Source organism: Oxyura jamaicensis, chromosome 3, assembly GCF_011077185.1.
Source record: "Oxyura jamaicensis isolate SHBP4307 breed ruddy duck chromosome 3, BPBGC_Ojam_1.0, whole genome shotgun sequence".
Lineage (NCBI taxonomy): Eukaryota > Metazoa > Chordata > Aves > Anseriformes > Anatidae > Oxyura > Oxyura jamaicensis.
In genome coordinates this window covers 66,629,210-66,646,145 of record NC_048895.1, presented here as the reverse complement: position 1 = coordinate 66,646,145, position 16,936 = coordinate 66,629,210, and the positions used below count along the sequence as shown (strand labels likewise).

Sequence of the window (16,936 nt, the reverse complement as noted above, 5' to 3'; positions counted from 1 at the left end):
AGGGAAGAAAAAAGACGGAAAAAAATATATATGCTTGCACACTCCAGTCAAATCCTCATTTACGAGAGAAAAAGAGCAAAGTTACTACATCTTGACTTCTGCCTGGGCAACTGCAGGAGATCTTTCACTTGCATAACTACCCTGCCTCTTGACCATAACAAATACAGTGGACTGCAAGCTTGCTGGGCCAGATTCTCTTGTTTTGTTGAGAGCCACAGAAGTTTGGTCCAGAGAAGATGCATTACTATTGTTGCTAGCTGGAGGGCTCTGCTCAGGGCCAACAGGAAAGACAAAGCATTTACCTACAAGGTTAGTGCAACTACCTACACGGGCAGGCTGCATGTGTGGGGACTGCTCATGCCAAGGTTTTGCTGTTTGTATTTATGTTTCTAGTTAAAGTTCTGCTTCTTAAGAGCTGGCCTTATCATGTGTGAGATCAGATGTGGGCTGCAGAAAACAGGTGGAGATGTTTTTGCTTGATTTTTAGTCTTAGCAAGGAAGAATGCGTAAGAGAAAGGAACCATCTGGAGTCACTAGGGAGGCTATGTTCAAGTTAAAACCAAGGTTTGTACCTAGAATCTAGAACGTAAAGGCCCCTAGGAAGCAAAGGGTGGGGTGGAGGGAAGACAACACTTCAACATTTCTGAATTTTGGTAATGCTGTCTTGGAGGCATGGTGGGGTACTTGTCCATGGTGTAAGTCGTGACTGGCCGCCAGCAGACAATTGGAGGGAGGGGGTCTTTGTGCTGCAGAAGGGCTATACAACAGCTCTGTCTTAACAACTTTAAGAATGGGCTGAAATAGCAGGAACTTTTAAGGAGTTAATGGGTTTTCCTCCAAAAACCCCTTGGGCCACAGGACGATAGGCCTACCTTTCCACACGAAGGGTCTTCCAGCTTGTCATGTCTCTCTAGAAAGGCGTGGTGTACCAACACTGCTTGGCTACTTGGCTAAATAATCTGTTGCATGTAGTCAAGATAAGTCTCAGGACAAGGCCATCTTGGAACAGCATTAGTGAGAGGAAATTAAGGGAATTTATGGATCTCCAAGAGATGAGACATTACTAGAGACATGGCATATCTCAAGGAGCTTTGATCAGAACTTCAAAATTCATTCCTTCAGTAAGTTTAGCAGACTTCTTAGAGAGTTAAGGCCTTCTCAACCTTAAGCCAAACTGCTTAGGAAACAGCCAGTGAGTGGCTGTTATGAGGGAAGTATTTTTGAGGTACACACTGACAGAAAAGACTACAAGTTCATCTACAATTATGAATATTCACAAAAACAATGAAGAATACTGTTGCAGAAGATCCGAAAAGACTAGCCTAAAGGCTGCATCTCAATTAATAACCTGATCAGGGCCATGGTATGGATCCAAACACTGATGCGCTATTGCCCGCAGTGCTAGGTTGTTTAGCATGTTCCCTGTCACTGCCTTGATCTGTATCAATTAAGAATGACCTGGACCTACTAAAGACTATCCAGAAACAATTTGGGGATCTACAAATAGGGAAAAATGTCCCTAGTTGCAGTGTCCTGCATATCTCAGGATACTGATGTACTCTATCATAACCAGAACTGGAGGGCTCACATGGTTTCTAGTAGATCAGAAAAGAGGCAATGGTTAGCATCTGAAGCCTGCATAGCACAGAGAGGCTTACTAGGAAAAAGAAAAAATGGCTGTTTACCCTTGAGTTAGTTAGTTTCAATGAGGAGAAAAATAAAACAGTAGCAAAATGCTGTTGGCATGACATAGGCAATGTTAAACTCTGCTAAGTATTAGCAAGTGCAGTACTCAGGGCTCTGTAGAGGCTGTAAGAGGAGAGGCCAGAAGGCTGCATTTCTTACAGCGCAGGAAGGCATATTGTACAAAACTGGAGAGTAGGAGAAACAGCTGATAGTCTCCCAGATTTTTAGACAAGCTGTTCTGAGCACAGATCACAAAATTCTTTATGGAGTCCATCTGTAGAGGGACACGACATTGAACAAAACTTTGTGCAAATCTCTACAGCCAGATACGCACCAGAAAGTGTCAGGTTGACTCTGGCCTGGATGCCTCCAGACCCACCAGCAGCAGGCATGTGTTCATTCCGATCCCTATGGAATCAAACACACCACTCAAATGATTGCTGCACTTCTCAAGCTCCAGGGGAAAAGGAAATATTTTCTTATTAGTGATCATCTCATCCAAACATGCACATGCAGCACTACTGCTACGGGGACTGTTGGTTAAAGTCAGTAGTGAAGTGGGAACCCACAGAGAGATTTTGCTAAACTTCAGTAAGTCTCTTTCTTTCTGGAAAACTATGTATCAATTTCTAAAAATTAAAGACATATGAATGAATGCCTTCCTGTCATTCTCAGAGGAGAAGTGGGAAGAATGAACCAGGCCTTTACAAAAAATGAACACTGTGTAGACAGAACCTGCAGGACAGATGGTTCACATCTTTTATTTGGAAATCAGGAAGTCCTATAGTGGTCAAAGAAATTTTTGCCATTGAGTTGCTGAACTTGGTTTTGCCTTGTGGATGACAACTTTAACAAAAGAGATGTAGGAAGAACAAAGCCTGGTTCCTCATAAAAGTAAGAAACATGCAGAGAATTCTCAACAGAAAACCTCTACTACGTGTTAGCAACAAAGGCAACCTCATAAAGCAAGTAAACTCAGCATGTTATCTAGAGACTGGAAGAAAAGTTCTGGTTTTACCCACAACAGAGAATGGATCCCTGGCAGTTAATCTAAGCCTGTCAGCGAAGTCAAAAAAAAAAAAAAAAGATGAAGATCCTCAAATACTGGTTCACTTAAAGAAAAAAAGGATCATAATGTCATAATGGATCTAAAAGCAGATGATTCCTAAGACAGAGTGGGAAAGAAAGGGAATTTAGGCAAAACAAGAACAACATTGATTATCTAACACTGTATCCTGGTACCAATAAATGCCTGTAGGGGAAAATTGATACAGTAGACAGTTTTGGAAGCAGAATTCCAATTCCCCAGCTGACAAATGGCTAGTGTCCTAAAAGAGTACCAGATTGGCAAAGGGTATATAAAATGTGTTAATACAAAAGATGCAATCCAGAGTTCAGTAAGTTATTGACAAATTTCTCTGAAAGAGAAATCCAAATATAAGACAGCTTTTAGCACTTCTCCAAGGTATTACCAATTTACAGGTGCATCATTTAGTATATGTGGACTGTAATCCTACAGTCAGTAATTAAACTGCAATCCAGACTACTTTATATATAACGTAAGGAAATGGTCAAAACTGGAACTTACGGATTTAGTCTTTTTACTTTTAGACAGAAATGTCCATTAGGAATTTCCTCTCAGGAGAAAGAATAAATTGGTAATCTGAAGCATGCAGTTATGACAAGGGATGTAAAACAATTTCGTATTTCTCAGAATGCATCACTTGGAGCTTCTGCATGAACAGCAAGATGACAAAGTCAGTGTTAGGTACAGCTCCAAACATACTCACAAGTAAGACACTCCTTGTACAGGGAGGGCAAAGAAAATAATTCAAGCTGCATCCAAAGTCTTGGGCTAGAGATTAATGAATGCTTTAGTCCAGCAGTTCTAATCACGGAAAGGTGCTCTGAAGTTAAACTAGGGTTAATAAGATTTCTTGCCAAGGATTCAAGTTTCACTTATGATGAGGGTCCTTAAGAATCTCAAGGTAGAAATTCGGCACACTTGCTGTAGGATTTCAGGAAGGTGAAAGAAATAGAGTGCTATTTTAAAATATAAAGAATATTTAAGTGGAGTATAGATGATCTAAAGACCCAAAATGATCCTTTCACAACAAGAAACTCAATCTCCACACATCATTAAGCTGATTACATGGCACATATACCACAGTAAGTTTGTAAGCTGCAATATTGGTTTTCAGGAAAACATCTTTGAATGCAGCTGTGATGACTGAGTTGTAAACCAGACCATAGAGAATATGAAGGTGAGATGGGAAACGTGGTGAAGAAGGCAATAGCAACATTAGAGACTCAAAGCAGCTGACACAAGATTACTCCCCAAAAAAGCAGGCAAGATCACATTGAAACTCATGGCAAAATTTCACTCCAGGTCACTGCCAGCTCCCTGGCAAATTTTTAATTATCCAGCCTGTTCTCAGTTCTTAACACACAACAAAAGGTAGGGATAAGGGTATGCTGAGCCAAAACATTCTCTCTGGTTTCTCCAGATCTATCTGTGAACAGTTTGAGTAGAAAATCAGAGGCATAGCAAGTTCCCCACACACAAGAGTGTATGTTCAGCGTTACATTCCACTACCACTGAAGTAGCTGTTGAATTTCCATAGCCAGAGGACCCAGTACACACATGTACACATAGCTGTAGAACTGGTAATGATTTATTCTCTGTTTTTCCCATGTATAAACATTGCTGTTTCCCAGACATAAAATGAACAGCTGCACTATCTGAGAAACATCCACGGTGCACATGCTAACTGAGACCCTTTGGTTTTTGTCCTTAATTATTTCACAATTTTGAATGTACTAGCAACATAGTCATTTGCGCAAATGAAGTAATTTGCAGAAGTGATCTGAGCTTGCATATTGTCCCCAGAAGAGTTTGTAAAGATACCCAGCGGTCAAAGCCAGCTGGGACAGACTTAATAGGTTTTTTTGGTGTTCTCTTTTTTTTTTTTTTTTTGTGGGGGGGGGGGGGGGGGGCAGGGGCAGATGCTTTCTCTCTGAACCATCTTTATGAGGCAGAAATAATTCCTCAACACAGGGTTGCCCTTCCAGAAAATAAGCAGAAATCAAACCGGCACCCAGCCAGAATACGTAGAAGAACAGAAGAGAGGAGAATGCATGTTCAGGAGAAACCAAACGATTCTAGCCCATCACACAGTGTGAGCTCTGGAAAGATGTCAGATTTGTCATAGCAGGGACAAAGGCTAAAAATACAGGTCCAGATCATCCTCTGACAGCAAATCAGTGAGAGGTACCTCTGGACAGGGCGTGTAAGGTTCCCTGTTAGTTAGTTCCCTGCTCCACTGATACAGAAGGGGCAGGACTGCCCTTCTGCAGTCATGCCAAGCCTCCATGTCTCCACGTCAGTTTTTGCTTAAACTGTGTTCATACAACCTGAAATCCAGTTCTTGTTCACATATGTAAAAGGCCTCTACGCCCTTTTTCCACTGGAGTATGTTATAAAGAGTTCCAACCAAAGAAGCACATACCTGCACTTGTAGATCCAATTCCTGCAGTGAGCACAGACCGGGGTGTAATCTTTACTGCATACTTGAGAAACTGAGATTTCCCTGTACCTGGGTCTCCAACCAACAAAAGATGCGATTCACCTTGGAGGAAAATGTTGATATAGGAGTACATGGTACATATACACAGAAAGATATACACAACCTGCTCTGAATTCAAAAATACTTTTAATTTTTCACCTCACATTTAACACTACATGTACATCATAAGATGAAATTCTGTATAACACCTTATTATTTACTGGGTGTGATGAATGTATTGTTTATTAAAGCATACGGTCATATTGCTGCACCCAAATCAAGTATTTATAATGAATTACATTAAAAATATTAGCGGGTATTTGACAAACTTCCCATACCATGAGTTCTTACATTTGAGAACAATCATTTCTCAGATTCTGTTCACTCTTGAACGTGAGGACTTAGTTATGATTCCACTGTTCAGTTACTTAAATTACTGCACAATGGTCTAATAAAATCATCAGTTTGTTTTTCTTAACTAATGTTGTTATATCGCCAACAGTTACACAATTTAGAAATTTCAAAACAATGTAATTACACAGGTAAATAATGTGGGTACTTGGTGAGATTGTTGTCTAGAAAACACAATTCCAACTTCAATGCAAATCCAAAGTCTATAACCTTATTTAGCTGCTGGAGCATGAAGAAAATCCTGTATTTGTACATACACACGTATTACTTCAGAATTATTACGACCTCCATAGATTATGACCTGTGCACCACCTGGCACATGGCATATTTGCCATCTAATAACAACAGAAGGAGAATCAGCAGGAGGATAACTTACAGTAACAGATCTAAGTGAGAAGTGCTGACAATCACAGATGGAAAAGTCTGGCATTAGGAAGTAAATTGAATCCTTCAAATTTTCCTTTCAATGTACTATAGTGATCCATATTAAGGAAACATTAATATTCCATCCTTTGATGCCAAATACTGCTGGGAATATTCTACCAGAAATCATTTTAAAATGTCACTTATACAATAAAAAGTGAGTTTATGTTTGATCTATAATGATTGCTGTTAATATTCTACCTAATGGAATCCTGAACACGTTTTTAACAGATTTTATTTGGGAAGAGCTAAAATAAAAAGAGGAAGTCTAGACACCCACTTTATTTGTCTGAGATTCTGGAAGAATACTCAGCATTAATCAAAAATTACTTTCAGTCACAAAAATGAGATTATTATGTTTCTGATACCTTACTGGCTTTATTCTGGGGGGTGGGGTGAAGACAGGAATGGGAACAACTGTTAGACAAGGGTCAGATACTATCAGAAACAATACTAACCTCTGATTCGAGTTCCAGTAGCATCGATCCTCTGCACACCACCAGCAAGCACCATGGCTACAGCCAACTTCACCAGGTACAATCCAAACACTTGAGGACATAAGCTAGCCAAAATTTCATTCCTCCCTAGAACAGGAGCAAAAAAGTGGCACTCAGCAATGCCTTAAGAGTAAAAATTGGTTTCCCATTTTTTTCTCATCGTCTTGACTCTACTTCTACTCTTCTGTGTGTTCCCCCTTCTCCTCCTCCCTTCCACAGTCTCTTTCCAGCAAAAGAGTACTTCCATCTGCTACAATAATTTTGCTGGCTTGGAAGGTGTGTGACAGGATTAATTCTGTCCTTTGAAAGCCTGATACTAACAGCACATGGATCACAGGTTTAATGCCATATATTACTTCCATTGCTAGGGCGTAGAACAAATAAGCAACTTTGAGTTCTTAACATAGTATTTTAAATTTGTCTGGAAGTACATAGTACTGACAAAATATATAGGCACCTAACAGGTAAGTTGGGGCATGTGTGTCTCTTCTGGGGGTCTTTTGAGGGAATTAACACATCTATGTTCAAAAATGAAAATTTCAAAACTTTGGTCAGCCACAGCATAACTTGAGATTTTAACTCCACAGTTGCCTCTGTTTGACTTTAGATTTGTTTGCCTTGTCAATGCTGAGCAGCTCAGCACTTCTGCTTGCTCCTAGATACTATCCAGAAAAGTAAGGTCACCTAAGTTCTCTCAGAGGCCTGCCAGAGTAGACCTTCTCAGGACATACCTAGTACACAGAATCAGGAACTGACTGACGAGAAGGGCAGTAGTAACTACCATCATCTATTGATAAACAGTAAACGTGCACATACATCAAGTTGTGAAATGGCATATTCCACTATTCCTTAGACTCATTAGTTAGGCTTGATCTCTGCCCTCCCCAGAGAGGACTCTACTTCAGAGAAACAGCCTGGAAGGAACATCTTGGGTGGTCAGGGTTCTTCTGATTTCCATCCCAATTTGCTTGTAGCCACTTCACATCCATTTATTTTGAATGGGTAATATTGCATAAAACCACATTGCTCCCTGCAGGCTTCCAAAAGCTGTCCCGAGAATGAAAGATTAATTGGGGCCTTCAAAGTAGATCCTGAATTACTTTCTGAATGTTTTCAGAACAGGGTGATAAGAAATGTTCTCTTTCCAAACAGCAGGAGGCTGACTATTAAGCTGCTTTCCAGGAAATGCAGTTCTGAAGAATCTTTGTCATTGATAAGATCTCTAATTTCTTATGTGAGCTCTCTGATTTTTGAATGGTCAACATTGCTACCTGCTCTTCCTCCCATTTGCCTTTTAAGAGCAAAGACTAAGACCTTTCCAGGGCTTTAAAAGACAGAGTGCTATTCCGAGACAGTTCAATGACATAGACTCTAACAAGTCTATTGAGTTTCCTTGCCTTTCAGGAGGAGGCACTTGATTCTGGAGAGGGACAGAGTTCCAGACACAGCTCCTGGTAACTGTTAGTTGGCTGACTGAAGACCATGGTAAGTTTAGGATCCAGCATGCCAAACACTATGGCTGTTGGAAGCCCCCAAGAACTGGGAAACTCTCTCCATACATGATATGAGGTTCTGCAACACCTAAATCACGGAGCTAGGCGTCCAAGAGTTAGAATAAAGGCAGTATATACTGAGCTCTGGGGCAAAGATTCAGAGTTTAACTGGGGATGCAGAGACAATGAGACAGATCTTTAGCCCCAGAGTCAACAGCTTTGTTGGCTAAAGGCATATCTGGTCTACACTATTTCTTCTAAGCAGTATACTTTTTCTTTCTCGATTATAAAGCACATTACTTTTTTTTTCCTTATATTACTTCTCATTTCTTGTTAATATATGTTCCAGAAAGCACTTCTCAAAAGAAGGAAAATCAATGCAAGATGTTTGATACTATTTTTTCATTACATTAAAGTAAGTATTTTATATTCTTCTACTGGAAAAAAAATGTATTTTTGGAGGAGTTGGTAGTGGGAATATATGGGGAAATAAGTATGTGTTCAGTCACTGTACATTCACTCCTGATTTCATCAATTTCCAATCACGTATCCTATTTCAAAGCTGTCAACTACCAACCTGCTAAGGGATCATTCCTATGCTTTTCCCAGAAGTCTTCAAATTCCTTGCGGACTTCTTCATCAATTACAACCCCTGCTAGCTGCTCATTATTTACTTTAACATAGTTGGCTTTCAGAACAAGCTCCAAGTCACAGCGTGCATCCTGGTGGAAAGGTTTCCACCTCTGCATTACCACTCCATACACTGTGATGTCATCTCCTGGGGGTAACGACAAAAATTAGTAAAGTACCATCTGACTTGAGACATGCAGATGTGTCAGCTGTATTGGATAAAAGTGCAATTTAAATACTGTGTTACAGTTGTTACAGTTACTTTTTTTTAACAAAAAACAGCAACAAAAACCAATCCTCCTGCAGTTTAAAGTCTGAAACAAACATCACCTAGACTGCTTATGTCTGTGGTAGGAAGTTGCTATGTCCACCTACCTCTGTTTAAGGTAGGTGAACTCTTAGTTATACCTATCTATGTTTCCTCTTCTAGAAAAGACAAATTCATGGTACACTGTGAAATCTCTTCTTTCAATTAGGTTTACTAAACAAAAAAATTAGCCAAAGCTTATCTGACTTCCGATAATTTTTGTGAATAATTCCAGCATCATTCACGCACATGCTGGCCACAGTGCTCTTCTGAGGCAGTCCAACCAGTAACGAGCATTGAGTTTCTTGTAGGGGTGTAACTGTTGGAGAACTTTTAGTCCATTCTTATTAATCCTCCCACCAGTTAGTTTCCCATTGGAAGCCAAGCAGGAGGTCAAGTTACAAAGCTTTCAGAGCCACAGAAGGACACCGAACTCACGTGCAGTGTGAGATCACCAGAGGCTTGATGTTCTTACACTGACAAGACTTCATACACTTTCTGTACATCGCAACACATTACTTACTGAAACTGACCTGTCCAACAATCAAGATGTAACATGGGGATGTACAACATTTTCTAGACTGGTCTTTGACTGCTGTGTTCACAACTAAGCTGAAACAGCGTGACAGATAAACATATCTCATTAAACAGACCCTTGGCACTGACAGACTACTTGGCAGGGATTCATCTCAAATGAAAAGTAAAAACATGTATGGTACAAATATATGTGATATACGCTGTATCCTCACCAGACTTGCAACTGTCCACTAAGTCGTCTTCCAGAACAACCACCATGCAACGCGGGATGCTTCCAACAGACAGTCGTTGGACCTGGGAGACAGGAAGGAAGAGTACTTCAGAAAGCACCTTTCAAAACCCACTTATTGTTACTCTTGCTTAAGGACCTGTTATCCCTTCCTGGGAGGGAGGTCAGTGCTTGCTTTTTCTCACAGAGCTTACACAGTAAACAAGCCACGGCTGTCAAGAGCTTAATAATTTAATGCTGATGTTATTGGAAACAGATTTGGGTATTAAATTAGCTGAAGGTGCTCAATCCTGGCAGGTGCTGTGTGATTTCAGTACCTTGCTGAAAAACTCACTCAAAGATGTCATTTGAAAGAATTAATTTGTTGTTGTTGTTGTTATAATTTGAGTTATTTTCAGACATTTCTTCAGTAAGCAAAGTTTACTTTGGGTAATAAAGCACGTCCACGGGTTAGATAACCAACCCTTCATTGAATTACATACTGAAAGGTTATTCTCTGTATTTTTCTGGTACATAGCCAAAATTTTACAGGTTGAGTTTTAATTTGCATCTAGGTGTCAAGGATTAAAATCGCACACAACCAGGTTAATGTGTATTGACAAACGTGCTGCTGGCTGTTGCAATTCTTCTTTTCTCCAGGGCAAAGTCTGTGCAATCTTATCATTGTCTACTTCCAACTAGAATTTTTTCCATTTACAGTTAAAGCTTGCAATAGATGTTAAAATATCCACTGCGCAGGAACAAGATTCAGAAGTACCTTTTCACTCTGCAGCACGAGATCATACATACTAGAACTCCAGATTTATTCATTCTCTAGTGGCTAGGAAGGTTAATTCACCCTTGTGTGTTATCTAAATGGCCACGGGCAGTTCACATCACTGTCAGCACTGGTGGCACATGCCGTTACTTGCAATGCTGAGTAGGAAACACGAGTGAAAATCATTCTTGATTTAACTCTATGGTGTTTAATAAGCCCAAACTCCTTTCCCATCACAGGGATCTTTGTGCCTCACAGTCAAACAAATGTAGCAGAAACTACATCAGAAATAGTCATGCAACATAGGGCTTGTTTCCAAGAAATAGTTTGATTCCCTTACTTTTTTGCTATTCTGAACTTTGAAGTAAATGATTTCTGTGTCGTAAATTTCAGTTTTCATAGATGTAGCACACAGATTGGCACCACTACCTTCTTAACTTATAAAATCAACCCCCTGAAACATCTGAAGAGATCTTAAAAAGGCTTTATGAAAAAGACACTGAAAGTATAAACAAACATAGAAACACTGGCTACAATATACCCTACTTATTCTCAGTTTTCATACAGTGTAGTTTCCCTGTGCTTGTTTTGTCTCAGTTATATGCTACTGTAAAAAGAGGCCCGATTGTTACTCCTCCTCCACCTTAACTGGACTTGAGACAAACGCCAATTCTGTGAGGAGCACATCTCCAGTAATTGTTGATGCAGTTGTTGACAGACTGAAGGAAGAAGACACTTGCAGATCCCATCTACATCTAGACATCTACACCATAATACCCTCCCCCCTCTTCTCCATTTTTTTTCACCTGTTCCTGAATTTTTATTTCCTGATAGTCTCTGCAGCTGGTGGGAGAAGAGCTTGTTCCAGAGAGGCAAGTGAACTTGGTTGAGTTGCAGCCTTCTTCATTCAGGCAGGCTGATGGCCGACAGAAGGCATAGTACTGCTCAAAGTCAGCCTTGACGACAAACACGTGCTTGCACTTATCGCAGATGTAGCTCCGTTCAAACTCCAGGACCTTCACCAGACTGGTACGTATGACGGTCCCAGTAACAGACAAGAAGTGACCCACATCCCTGGTTTTAGGAATGTGCTCTCGGGTCAGCTCTGGGCAAACGGGCAAACCTGTTAAATGAAAATATGTGCAGCGTAAGACCAAGCATATAAAACATATCCTTACAGTGCAGTTAAACAGCAGGACTAGAAAAAGGCTGAGGGAGTTGGGGTTGTTCAGCCTGAAGAGAAGGCTCTGGGGAGACCTTATAGAGGCCTTCCAGTGCCTAAAGGGGGCCTGCAGGAAAGCTGGGGAGGGACTCTTTGTCACGGAGTGTGGAGACAGGACATGGAGTAATGGCTTTAAACTACAAGAGGGTAGGTTTAGATTAGATATAAGGAAGAAGTTTTTTACTCAGAGGGTGGTGAGGCCCTGCCCCAGGTTGCCCAGAGAAGCTGTGGCTGCCCCATCCCTGGAGGTGTTCAAGACCAGGCTGGATGGGGCTTTGGGCAGCCTGGGCTGGTGGGAGGTGTCCCTGCCCATTGCGGGGGGGGGGGGGGAGGGATACACGACTGGATGGTCTTTAAGGTCCCTTCCAACCCAAACCATTTTGTGATTCTATAAAAAATGTCAGGCCTATTAACAGTAACTACTGCTATTAATGTTTCGTAAATGTAATTTACTGATTCATCTGTTGCATCATAAATCTGATTCATTGGTCTCAGACAGTGAAAAACACCAGATGCTGATCATGAACAGAAAGCAGAACCATTTTACTCTCTATTTTTGCCAAGCATCATGAATAGTCATGAGCAGTTTCCATTCATGAAGAAAGATCCTGATGTTCATAGATCTACTTATTAATTCAAATGATCATCTGGAAATGCCATTTATTCTCAACTGGTTTGTCTGAACTACAAAACTTTAGCTATGCTACTTAATTGTGGTCCAATGTTATTCCCAGGGTTCAACGAGCACAATTCCTCACCCTGTGTGAATTCTGAAGTCCCACCAAATTTTAGATTCATTGTCTGTGAGCACTGGACCTTAATGCCAGGTTGTGTGCCAGTAAACATCAAGCACAAGGAAGCTGCCAGAAAAGGAATGGAAAAGGGCAGAACACCACCAGAGAACACAACCACCACTCATGCCCAAAGGAACAGTGACAACGCTGCTGTGGCACTTGCTCTCCTTCACCTCCACCCACCTCATGAACCAGGGGTGTGCTGCACGGATCCCACCCCTGCCTTCACCTCTGCAGGCATCCCTCAGCACCACAGCTGCTGGAAACCTTGGGAAGATGAAGCTAACTCAGCAGCCTACAGAGTCCTTATAAAAATAAGCGGCCTTTGGGATGCACAGCTGAGGACAGCATCAACATGCTGCCTCTTTGGGAGCTATTTCAGAGGAAAATGTAGAAGTTAACAAGTATCCACTTAAACAGAAGGCACCTTCTCTTAAAATACTTTCTTATGGTTTTAGTTACAAAATAGAGCTAGGAAATGGAGACATAAGTACTAAATCTGTCAGGTGTCTCTAAGGGGACCACGACTATTTGTGCATTTAGGTCGGATCTGCTCAGTAGTTTTGTCTGGTAAAAAAATGACAGTGCATCATATTTCAGGATTTTCAAAATCCAATCTTTCATTTCAGACATGCTGAAACATTCTGCTTTGATGCATTTAAGCAAAGGGTTTGACTTTTTGCTTCTGTTTAAAGAAAATGTTATTAAACACTAAGCACGTTTTAAAAGAGTAAAGGTAAAAAAAGTAAAGTAGGAAGGAAGTGATTCGGGAAAGAAATGAACTATAACGTAGACCTAGAAACAAATTATTTTTCTGGTTGGCTGTAACAAAGCCATCTGTATCTTCTACCAACCCTTGTCAAATGCAAACGCCCCTGGGTTTGCATTTTTATTCAGCTTAGGCAAAGAAAAACAAACAACAACAACAACAATCCAGTATGTCCCAGCTGTTTTGGTATCTTTTCCCAACTCAGTGTTCGTGCAGCTCAACAACCTTTGCAAAATACAACACATCTCACACTAGAGAGAGCTGCAGCACCGTTAGCAGATACAAGCTGTCATCGCCTCCGTGAGTATCAAAGAGACAAGAGGCAAGACAGGGAAAAAGAGAGCCTGCACGCTGATTGTATCAGACTGACAAACTTTTTATTTGAGTACGTGCCTCTCTGAGGAAGCACACACATTACTATCTTAATAACGATGTGTAAAACTGAGCTACCAGCAGCAGCCTGGCCATCAAGAACTGACTCCGTGGTGCTCAGGCTAACAGTAAGGAAAAATCTTCTAATGAATTTCCAGGAAGAGGAGAGGTTGTGCCATCAAACAAGAACTCAGCATATACTTACGGGAAAAATTGGGCAGAAAAAAAAAGCACCTACGTATCATTTTGATTATTATTGTTTCCCCAGGAATCGGCCTGTTAGTGGCACAGAACATAAACCAGGTTATGTGGTTCCTTTGACCCAGCTGGACCACACGAGGATAACCCTCCCCAGCTCTTCATTTTCCCTCCAGTTTAGTGATGGAGTGCATCGTGAGACTGCTGATTATTTTCTTCCATTAATGATCAGTGAGACGTACTTTTATCATGTATTAAAATTATTTGATCAAATCTGGCTAATTTTGCCTGAGATTGATTAGGGAATATTCAGACAAAACATCACTGTGGGAAGACTCCAGCAACAGGCTGATATCAGGAGCAGGAATGTCTTAAAGATGCAGCTACTCATGCAGCAAGCATCTGCCCATTGCTTTGCTCCTCATGGTACTTCCTGGTAGCTTAGAGAACGATCACACTCGGAGTACCACTAACCCTGCTCTCAGGCTGAAGCCCTGACTAATGCAAATGCATCCCAGAGCACTGTGAATAAAGTTTTATTTGCTCTGACTTTATCAGCACAGTGAGATGCACAAGGTTGCAAAATTCTGTCCAACGCAGAGGCTGTCCTCGTATGCCACAGTCAGCAGGTGCCACTGCGTAACATCCAACCAGGCAGCAAGCTCTTTGGTGTTTTCCCTAAAAACCCAGACAAAGTGGCATTATGAGAGCCACAGGGTAATTATATTTCTGATGTATCTATTTTAATGTCAATATTTTAATGAAACGTACCGGGACAAAACAGATGTCTGTTTTAACAACTGTGATTCATCTACATTCAAGCTGCCAGAAGACTAAATGATCATAAATAAGCCACTCAAACACGGAGCAAAGGAGGGAAACACAGGGCGCCAGCTCTTGGCTTTGCAAAGTAGACAGCTCCAAATGGTTACGACCAGAAATGACCAGACGAGACCGTGCCACCACCAAACCTAGTTCTCTACAACTGGCGTTTTAACCCCAGAACCTGTGCTCCACACCCGCCACACCTCAAGGCCACTAAAGACTTCCCAATAGTGAGGAATAATAACGTAGCTATTTTTTGTGGTTTACACTACTTTTTTGTAGTGAGAAAAGGACCAAAGCCTTTATCGATGACCGTTCCTGCCAATAACCCATTCATATTTTGTAACAGGTAACTTTATAACTAGTTCAGCAACTCAAACAACTCAAACTTTAGACTTTGCCTACTCTGGGAGGTGGATGGAGCTAATGAATACGAGCCAATTTAGCCTTTAAGGGAGTCAACCAGCAAGAAAAGCTAGAAAGTAGAGATCTTCCTCTAAAACTGTTTTTTATTAGACCTTGTGGCTGACAAGAGAAATAACCCGAGACCAAACGTCGGTTTGGAGAGCAACTTTTCTCATGGAAAGACGCTGTGACAAGCCACTGCACGCACCCCATCGGGGCCACCAGCTGGACTGCCCCACAGACCTGTGTGTACCTGCAGTGTCTGGGGTTCTTTGCTGGTTCCTGTTCAACAGGCGCCACCAACACTGCGAGAGCATGAGCAGCCATGCTCCCAGACCTTCCCTTGACATCCCGCGCGCTGCCACAGCACAAGGAGAGTCGGAAGCGCTGTGGGAAGGCTCCGGGCTGGTTCCCATTGCCTCACTCACCCGAAATCCTGGCGTGGAGGTTGGTCTTCACGCAGAGCTCCGGCGAGGGCTCGGCAGCCTGCAGGGCGGTGACGGCCGCCCGGCGCAGGGCGCTGTCGAAGATGGGGAGCACCTGCGCGGGGAAGGCGTTGAAGTACTCCCCGATCTCCATGTTGGTCTCGAAGAGCGTCAAGGCGTCGACGATGACGGCGTAGTGCGCCTCGGCGTCCCGCTCCCTCAGGATGGCCAGCAGCTCGTCGCGGTGGTGCTGCAGCACGTAGGACTCGAACACCTGCCCGATGAAACCCACCTGCTCCGCCCGCAGCGCCATGCCCGGCCCGCGGCCGGGAACACGGCGTTAAAATTAAAAAAATAATAGTAAATAAATAAAAATAGGGGAAAAAGTGAGGCGCTGGGGCAAAACTTGGCGGCTGCGAAGGAGCCCGGAGGGGCCGCGGGGGTGGGCGGTGAGAGGCAGCGGCACCTCCGCACCGCCGGGCGGGACGACCCCAGGCAGGCAGGCGGCCCTCCTGCCTGTGTGTCTGTCAGTCAGTCAGTCAGTCAGTCAGTCAGTCAGTCAGTCTGTCTGTCAGTCTGTCCGTCCGTCCGTCGGTCCGCCCGGTCCCAGATGGCGGCAGGCGCGCGCAAGTTTTGAACGCGGCGGCGCCGTGCGGCCAGACGGGAGATGGCGGCGGGGCCGCCCCGCTGCGCTCCGCGGCCCGAGCCCGCCTGGGTCCCGCGGGCACCCCCGGCGCTGGGCGCTGCCTGAGGCCACCCCAACACCGCCGCCACCACCGCGGCCACCGCCAGCCGCCACCCGCGGCCGGGTCCCGCCGCCGTTCCCTCACCCGGCAGGGGAAGCGGCGCCGTCCCCGCCCCCTGCGCCGCCCCGCGGCCCGGGCCCGGCCGGCGGCCATGGCGGTGTCCCCTCGGTGCCTCAGCGCCACCCCGGGGCTGCCCCGCTGCTGTGGAAACGCCGCGCCGAGCCAAAAAAAAAAAAAAAAAAAAAAAAGGAAAAAAAAAAAGAACAATATCGGCCGCTCTGCTGCGAACAGCAGACCCGCCGGCCGAGGCCTGTCTGTCTGTGTCTGTGCGACTGTCTGCGGTGCTGCTGCTGCTCCCCCCGCCTGCGGCTCCCCTCAGCCCCAAGCCCGGCTCCCCTGAAGGCGGCTGCAAACCAGGCGGCTCCTCCTCCGTACAGGCGCGTCCGTGGCGGCTCTGGGGGGCTTGGGGATTCGGCTTTTAGTACAGCCGGAAAGTAGGGGCTGGGGGGAGGGGGCTCTGAAACTTTCACTTTTTCGCCCAAAATGTAAATGTACAGTGTATTGCTTTAGCATCTGATTGTGGTCTTCTTCCCAAAACGTATTACACCCCAGTGCCATCTTCTCTTTGAAATATTTCATCTTTC

General features: G+C 43.4%; 1 protein-coding gene across 9 annotated transcripts in view; it reads right to left on the bottom strand.

Annotated features, from left to right (window-relative positions):
- The window catches only part of MCM9 (minichromosome maintenance 9 homologous recombination repair factor), a 48,400-nt gene extending 31,973 nt beyond the window's left edge, over window positions 1-16,427 (bottom strand). For 6 of the 9 annotated variants that reach the window (XM_035321931.1, XM_035321939.1, XM_035321937.1 and 3 more), the window contains exons 1-6: window positions 15,550-16,324; window positions 11,343-11,659; window positions 9,763-9,844; window positions 8,654-8,854; window positions 6,545-6,670; window positions 5,196-5,315 (exon numbers count right to left, since the gene is read on the bottom strand). In XM_035321931.1, coding sequence (XP_035177822.1) covers window positions 5,196-5,315; window positions 6,545-6,670; window positions 8,654-8,854; window positions 9,763-9,844; window positions 11,343-11,659; window positions 15,550-15,859 — 1,156 coding nt within the window. In that variant the 5' untranslated portion in view covers window positions 15,860-16,324. The other 3 variants (XM_035321932.1, XM_035321936.1, XM_035321938.1) reach the window with 3 other exon arrangements.
- Window positions 16,428-16,936: the final 509 nt, after the last annotated feature.